The sequence below is a fragment of the Narcine bancroftii genome, chromosome 3 (assembly GCF_036971445.1).
Source record: "Narcine bancroftii isolate sNarBan1 chromosome 3, sNarBan1.hap1, whole genome shotgun sequence".
Lineage (NCBI taxonomy): Eukaryota > Metazoa > Chordata > Chondrichthyes > Torpediniformes > Narcinidae > Narcine > Narcine bancroftii.
In genome coordinates, this window is record NC_091471.1 from 32864284 (window position 1) to 32872994 (window position 8711).

General features: G+C 37.8%; 1 protein-coding gene across 12 annotated transcripts in view; it reads left to right on the plus strand.

Moving 5' to 3' along the window:
• tacc3 (transforming, acidic coiled-coil containing protein 3) overlaps positions 1 to 8401 on the plus strand; it is a 35994-nt gene extending 27593 nt beyond the window's left edge. For all 12 annotated transcript variants that reach the window (XM_069923747.1, XM_069923746.1, XM_069923744.1 and 9 more), the window contains 7 exons: positions 2970 to 3155; positions 4057 to 4133; positions 4216 to 4259; positions 4377 to 4537; positions 5948 to 6054; positions 6612 to 6732; positions 8249 to 8401. In XM_069923747.1, the coding sequence (XP_069779848.1) occupies positions 2970 to 3155; positions 4057 to 4133; positions 4216 to 4259; positions 4377 to 4537; positions 5948 to 6054; positions 6612 to 6732; positions 8249 to 8314 (762 nt within the window). In that variant the 3' untranslated portion in view covers positions 8315 to 8401. The remainder of the gene's footprint in view (positions 1 to 2969; positions 3156 to 4056; positions 4134 to 4215; positions 4260 to 4376; positions 4538 to 5947; positions 6055 to 6611; positions 6733 to 8248) is intronic.
• Positions 8402 to 8711: the final 310 nt, after the last annotated feature.

The window sequence follows — 8711 nt, forward strand, 5'->3', positions numbered from 1 at the left end:
ATTGACATAGGAAGGGCATGATTGGTAGCTAAATGTTCCAGGATTCCAATGCTTTAGGTGTGATAGAACAGGGGGATGAAAGGAGCAGGAGTGGCATTGCTTGTGAGAGGAAAACATTGCAGCGGAGCTATGGCAGAATAGATTGGAGGGCTTGTCCATTGAGGCTATTTGGGTAGAAATGAAGAATGGGAAAGGCATGAAAACACTAATGGGTGTGTATTATTAAACCCTGCCCCCCCCCCCCCCCCCCCCCATAGACAGGGAATTAGAGGAGCAAATTTGTAAGGAGATAGCATGTGTAGAAAACATAAATTGGTAATTGTAGGAGATTTTAACTTTCCAAACATTTACTGGGATGTCTACACTGTAAAATGGCCGGATGGGTTGGAGTTTTCTAAATCTCTACCGAGAAGAACTGACTAGAGAGGGGGCAGTATTGGATCTCCTATTAGGGAATGAGATAGGTCAGGTGACAGGTTTGTGCTGGGGAACATTTTGGGCCTAGTGATCATAATACTACAGTACAACTCCAATTATCTGAAATAGGATTCTCCGAATCCTCAATTATCCAAAAAATGTTTGGAGCCAAACTGACCAGGACTCGGGCTCCTGGCACAAGTGGAACCAAGGTGGGGAAGGGAAATATTGGTGATTACCGTTGGTTAGCTTTTTTTTTTGGTGACAATTAAACGTTATTTTAATGATTTTAAAAAGCCTTGTTTTGTTGGTTGTTGTTTAAACAATGTTACAGGTGATTTGCTGTTGCAACTGGCCAGGGGGAAAAAAAACATTCATCTGAAATTGGCCTGGTCCCAACCATTTTGAATACTCGGAGTTGTACTGTATTAGTTTTAGGTTAATTATGGAGAAGGATAGGGCTGGGCTTAAGGTGAAATTCTTGATTGGGACAAGGCTAATTTCAAGAAGATGCAAAAGGATTTGGGTGTGAATTGGGGTCATTTATTTTTTTGGGAAAGAGGTAACTGATAAATGGAGGATATTCAAAGGGAAAATTTTGAGTGTACGTTGGATGTATACAATAAGTATAGACACCAGAGAGTAAATGAAGTGCTTGAGGAATATAAAGAGTGCAAAAAAAAAACTCTTAAGAAATTAGAAATGCAAAAAAGAGATTTGAGGCTGCTTTGGCAGGCAAGGAAAAAATAAATCCAATGGGTTTCAACAGGTATATTAAAACTAAATTAATAGTGAGGGATAAAATTGGGCTCCTTGACGATCAGAGAGGCAGGCTATCTGAGAAGTCAGAAGAGATGGGGAAATTTTAAATTATATTTTTCTTCAATATTCACTAAGGAAAGGAATATTGATTCGGATGAACTAAGAAAAGTTAGTAGTGAGGTCATGAAAAATGTTCAGATTAATAAGGTGGTAATACTGGCTATCTTAAAGAGAATCAAGGTGGATAAATCTCCAGGTTCTGACAAGATGTTCCCTCGGACCTTGAGGGAGGTTAAAGTAGAAATAGCAGGGACTCTGACAGAAATATTTAAAATGTCATTAGCCACGAGGGAGGTACTGTAGGATTGGAGGGTAGCTCATGTTGTTCCACTTTTTTTTTCAAAAAAGAGGTTCTCAAAGTAAACTGGGTGAGTCTGATGTTAGTGATAGGTAGATTAATGGAGACTTCTTAAGGATGGAATGTACAATTATTTGGATAACCAGGGAATGATTAGGAGTAGTCAATATTTTGTGTGTGGAAAATCATATTTAACAAATCTTGTATGATTTTCAGGAGGTTGATGAAGGGAAGACTGTGGATGTTGTCTGTGGACTTTAGTAAGGCCTTTGACGAGGTTCTGCATAAGAGGTTGGTTAGGAATGTTCAATCATTACGTATTAATGTTGAAGTAGTGAACTGGATTCCACAGTAGTTGGATGGGAGATGCCAGAGAATAGTGGTGGAAAATTGTTAAATTGGACGTTGGTGACTAGTGGAGTGCCTCAGGGATAGGTGCTGGGTCTATTGTTGTTTGTCATATATAGATCTGGATCAGTGGATTAGTAACTGTGCAGATGTTACTAAGATTGGTTTTGTGGACCTTGAAGAAGGTTTTCAAAGTTTGCAGGGGGATATAGGCCAGTTAGAAGAGTGGACTGAAAGATGGCAGATGAGTCCTGCCAAAATGTAGTACCTCATACTTATCAGCAATATCATACATATTAAATGGTAGACAATTGAGAAATGCAGTTGAACAAAAGGATTTAGGAATTCTAGTACATAATTCCATGAAAATGGAGTCCTATGTAGATAGGGTGGTGAAGAAAGCTTTTATGTTGGCCTTCATAAATTGGAATATTGAATACAGGAGTTGGTATGTCGTGTTGAATTTGTATAGGGCATTTGTCAGGCCAGATTTGGAATATTGTTTGTAGTTTTGGTGGCTGAATTTTAGGAAGGGTATAAACAGAACAGAATGAGTGCAGAGAAGATTTACAAGAATGCTACCTGGGTTTCAGAGTTTGAGTTCCGGGAAAGGTTAAACAGACTGGGACTTTATTCCTTGGAGTGTAGAAGATTGAGAGGTAATTTGATAGAGGTATTTAAAATTGAGGGGGAAAGAGTGAGTAAATGTGGATAGCTTTTTTCATTGAAAATAGAGTAGATTCAAATAAAAGGACATGGATTGAGATTGAAAGGAGAAAAAGTATAGGGGAAACATGAGGGTGAATTTCTTCACTCGAGAGGGTGGTGGGTGAGGAATGAGTTTCTGGCCAAAGTGGTAGATATGGGCTTAATTTTAATATTTAAAGAAAAGTTGGATAGGTATATGGATGAGAGAGGTATGGAAGGTTATAGGCTGGGAGCGGGTCAATAGGACAAGGTGGGAGAAGTTGGTATGGAATAGAAGGGTTGAACTGGCATGTTTCTGTGCTATAATGGGTATATAAAACTTTTTTCTGAAGTTAATTTATAAATATTAATTCAAGTTTGTATATTCTCTTTTAAGGATGTGGCTTCCTTAATCCCTGATGTGCAATCTATTCCCAATGATCCAATGGCTGTTTTTGCATCTACTGTTCCTACTGAAGGTGCTATTGTTGAAGTTTTAAAATACAGCCAGAAAGACATGGATGCTGCAATGCGAACTGTGAAACAAGAGGCAGATACTGCAATGAGAGCCATAAAACAAGAGGTAGATGCTGCAATTTGAGTTATAGAACAAGAAGCAAATACTAACCATTAGTTTCCTGTCTCCAAGATTTAAACTGTGGAGGGTTTTTTAATCTAAAGTAAAGGCATTTGTCCAAGTATCAGTGTTTAATATAATTTTTCTGAAGAGTCGCTACTTTTTTTAGATCAGATAGTACCAGCCATTCTTAAAAATAAAATCTTATTCTGAAGGACATGACCCACTATGGTGTGACTGGTTTAATTTGTTGCTGCTCGACTGATCAACACTTCAGCAACTTGCACCATGTGTCAATTATCCTCCCTACCAAAGCAGAACTTCATAGTGTATGTAGCTTGGTTCAATATTTGTGGAATTAGTATGTACAATCTTAAATTTCTATAACTAATGTAAAATGCAAATATTCTGTTCCTCCATGCAATTTGGCTCTTTTAGTTCAAAGTTATACTCTTAAGGACTTGGTTTTTTCAGTCTGACTACTCTCACTTTCTGTTATGGTCTTGACTTTTAGCATACCTTTGAGGCTGATGAGATTTTTTTTCAATGGTGTTAAGTACCAGCTTCAATAGCTGCCTCCAGACAGATGTATGGATAGGAAGCATAAAGAAGGATGTGGGCCAAAGCAGTCAAATGGATCTAGACCAGAATGCCAATTGTTCTTGTGATATGAAGTGCACAGAGTAAAAGCTGATCTGGCCACTGAAGCCATGAACATGAGATTAAATTAAGAAATTCGGTTTCGTGCATTTCGTCCTTGTGCACTCTTTTGGGGAATTTCTATTTCTGAATTTTGGCATGCATGTCCTGTAGAACTTTCCAGGTGTTAAGATGGCATTTTCCTTGTGGTTTGTCTGCTGGGGGTTGAGCATTTAGAATTTACTTGGAACTACTTTACTTTTGGTAGCTTGGTGTCCAGGAAGGTATAACTTTGAAATGGAAACAGAAGCACGAGGAAAGTCTTGCACAGAGTGCAGAGATGAAGTAAGTATTTTTCATGTAAGGTTTTTTCATCAGTTTGTAATGGAAATAATCTTTCAACATTGATTCTTCTTGCTTTTTGTAGAAAAATTGTTGATGAATATGCTAAAATCGGTTTTCAAATGATGGGTAAGTTTTATTCCTACTTTGTAGTTTGGAAGTGTTTTTCCAAGTTACGAAACTTGAAAGTTCCAGCATTGCATTTTGTAGTACTTTGCAAAGATTCTTTCTGAAACTATATTTCAGAGACCTATGACAAAAAGATTGAAGAGGCCAAGGCAGAGCTAGAGAAAGTAACAAAAGAAAAACAGCAAGTCTTAAAGGAGATGGATTCAATTGAAACATCATTTTCTGAGTTGTTCAAACGATTTGAGAAACAAAAAGAAGTACTTGAAGGTTACAAAAAGGCAGGTATATTTCCCCCTCCCCCACAAACAAATGATATTTAGGAAGCTTTGGCAATTGAAACAGCAGCTTCAATAAATCATTTTCGTAATTTCCTATCATACTCATTTCTTGACAATTCTAATGTTTTTAGATTGAAGTTCAATGTGAAAACTTGTTAATCAGTCTCTAGAATAGTGACATGCATTTTAGCGTATGAAAACTATGACATGTATCTAGCATTGCCTGCAATTGTACTAACATGCTTTTTAACATCAAGAATGCCTTGATTAAAACTGGTTGCTATTAATTTTTCAAATGACTTGCCAATTAATATCCAATGTGGAGATCAGACCTGCTTTAGAGAAGGAATGAGGTACCAGCTTAGTGAATGACAGCAGAGGACCACCTGAGTACTGAGCAGCCAGTACAGAGTTAAACAAGCTTGTATCTCTCAGAACTTGACAAAGCTCTGCAGTATTCTTTGGCCTCTGTCAGTCGTGGTTGACCATGGGTACTACGCCTCTGGTAGTCACTGTGGAGTGGCCTCTCCAGGGCGCAAGCCAGGGCAGATTTGATTATGGAGATCCTTCTGTTGCCCATAACTCTTTCCCCCCCCCCCCATGCAAATAACACGGTCAAAGGAATGACAAAGGTCAATATAGTTTGGTGCCAGCAACATCACAAGAGTTGCCGAGCCACTGAGTACAGCAGTCCGCTACCTTCAGGACTCCAACTCTGGATTTTTCCTCCGGGTTTACTCCCAAAGCCTTTCCCATGTGTGGGTATAGCCACAAGGCAGTATAGATTTGAAATCAGTTTTACCTCTCAGATGAGTTACCATCTGTGGTTAACAAGCCCCATCTGCCTGGAGCAACTGGTTTCAAGGTGCCAGTGGCCTCCCTTTCCCCCTCTTGGCATAAGAACTATACCATACATGAAGGCCAGGAGTTCGACTTGGTTGTCAGAGGCTGTTTGAGTCGCATGCTATGAACTCATTCTCACTACTGCAGTATTACAATTGTAAATAGTGGTGGATAATGGGTTTAGAATAAGAAGGCTCCTAGAATATCCCTGTCCTATGGGATCAGTATGTGAGTGATGGAGAGAGATTGTATTGTTTGCCATTATATTGGAGATTGAGATCATGTAAATCTAAACTTTCATTTGCTATCCTGATTTCTAAATTTGTGGATATTTCTGAAACTTCCACTTCAAATGTTCCTATTGGAAAGCTACATCTGCAACTACCAGTAATCACTAAATTTGTCAGTCAGAAGTTCTTCAATCCTATATTCAGTGTTCAGTAATTATAATAGTGAAACATCTGTATTAAAGATAGTTGGTATTTTTCTAATTTTTTTTAGAATCAGTAATTATAATAGTGAAACATCTGTATTAAAGATAGTTGGTATTTTTCTAATTTTTTTTAGAATGAAGAGAGCCTAAAGAAGTGTGCTCAAGATTATCTTGCGAGAATAAAGAAGGAAGAGCAGAGATACCAAGCTCTGAAAGCTCATGCCGAAGAAAAACTGAATTTGTGAGTAACCTTAAATTTAGCTTAATTCTATTTAAATTTTATTTAGTGGCACATTAATGGGAGTAAAAGACACCAATGACTGCATTAAATTGGCACAAATTCCTTGGTTGGACATTGTGAATGAAATACAGATATAACCCCCTTTACGAAACTAGAGTATTCCTAAGAAACCTTTCATAATGGCGTAAAGCAAAGAACCATTCACTACTATTGGATGCTATTTTCATAAAAGCAAAACCCCGTTCAAATCCTTTCGTAAAAGTGAACGTGGCTTTCTTGGTAAAAGCAAATTTTCGTAATTCGAGTATTCGTAAACTATACCTGTATCGCAAACATTTAAACTTAAACTGAAAAACTTTTGATTAAAGGTCTAATAAAATTAGTTGAACAATTTAGTGAAATTTTGCTGTTAAACATTGAAATTTGAGGCCTACTGGGGGCCAGTTGATAGGAATTGAACATCGATTATATGTACATGCTGCAATAATATGGGACAAATTAGAGTTGAACAGCATGGTTACTGGTATTGGTCAACAATCTGTCCTTTTCCTGTACAGAGCAAATGAAGAGATTGCACAAGTTCGCAATAAATACAAGGCGGAAATCGCTGCTACCCAGGCTCATCTGCGCAAGGAGCAAATGAAAGTCAATTCCTTAGAAAGGAGTTTAGCAGACAAGGTTATTATAAATGTGCTGCCATCTTTTCTTCAGGCTTTCTTAATTTCCCATCCAGTAAATCCTGAAATGTACAGTGGGCCATTTAAATTTTTTTTGTCCCTGGTGGCTATTTAAATTTATCAATATTTTTTTCCTGATGGAGCAATGGGGTAGATGATGACTTTAAATCTGCTACACTCAAAACTCCACACACTTCTCAAGTAAATTGTTTTCCCTTCTGCCACCTGGTAGGAGGTACTGCAGTCCCAAGGGGGCCCTTACATCCAGGTTGGGCAAGAGCTTTTTTTGTTTTGCCAAGCTCTGACTCCTGAACACCCAAAATATTTGGAGATTGGGTACTGTGGACTGTTAATGTAGAAGTCTTAATATTTTAAATGTGTTGAACTTCTGTCCTAATTTATATTTATGTAAATATGCTCCGTGGTCCTAGAGAAATGCTATTTCGTTTTTACCACTATCCTTTAAACTAACAATTCTTAACCATTTTTTCCTTATGGCCCCCTTGGGACTCTGCTCAAAGTTTATGGGGGGCCCCCCTTCCCTGTGAAGCAGTAAATTTTATGGTTTCTTCTGTACTTCTTTCCCTCAAACTACATGAAAACATTTTGATTTCTTCCCCTTAAATGTGTTGTAGTCCATGTTGAGAATGGCTGGTTTAAGCCATTCAATTGGTTCCAAGCCCTCCCAGTCAAAATAGATGTAGTTTGCTGCAAAGTAAGTAACTTTTCACTTTCAGTGAAAAGAGAGCTGCAAATACTAGAATCTTGAGCAAGCAAAGAACAGACATTCAGCAGTTAGAACTGGTGATTTATTGTTTGTCGTGGGGCTACAGGTATCTTTGCCAGGTGAGAACAGGACATTTCTGCATGCCCTATTTCCCATTTAGCATGGAACTGGGATTCACTGCAAGGTTGGCTGGCAGCTGCTCTTCCTATGTGGGCCTGCTTGGCATTTTCATAAAATTGTCTCCATTCTTGGCTGTTTCTGAAATCCTCTCTCACACTTCATTTCTGAATTGTGAACAGTTGAAGAACGGAACCCTGTCACAACTTGGGGACATCCTGTGCAGCACAAAAACTGGCAGTTCAACCCACCATGTCCACATCAACAGTGATGTTAATCTAAACTAACTTCATCTTCCTGTGCACAGTCTGTATATCTATATAGTTGCCTCTTATGCATTGTAATTATGCATAATTTTCCATTCCTGGCAGCCTTCCAGGCATCTAGGCTCTATATTACAGCTAAACTCACCCTGCTCTTCTTAAACTATACTCTGGTATTGGACATGCCCACATTTTATTGAGGGAGTTGGGAGGGCCCAGGAAGCAAGATCATAAGATTCACTGAGTAAGCTTCGCTTTGTCACCTGCCTTCTAGTTCACAAGCAGTTCAACAGCAAATGCACAAGGGGCAATAAGAATGGTCTGCAAAAGCAAACTTTATTAGAGATCTGCATCAAGATGTGGGTATTAGTTTTGTATGTTGCAACAAATGTCTTTTTTTTTCTTTGCAGACAAAAGAGAATTTCGAGCTGTCCAAGATCTGTGATGAATTAATTTTAAAAATGGAGAAGATTTGATTTCCTTTTTTTTTGTAAATATAGGCTATTGTCTTGATTTTTTTTTACTGTAAATTGCTAGAGAAATAAAGTTTAATATTTCTTTTACTTTAAAATATTGATATTTTGCAATAAAAAGTTGAACACAATTATGAAGTGTGCTACAAACCAGAACAAGGTATAAAAACAATCAGAAGTACAAGTTCCAAAACACAATCATGAAGGAAAAATAATGAAATAGAAAAAAAACATAATTTCAGAACCCCTACGCCCTAAACTAGGTTGAAATCCAAGTGGCACAGTCCTAGAGAGGGTCAACACAATGTCAAGATTCCAAATCTTGGTTATGGCAGTAGTTCATGAATGAGCCCATATCATTTGGAATTTAATATTTTAATTAATGATTGCATATCTAATT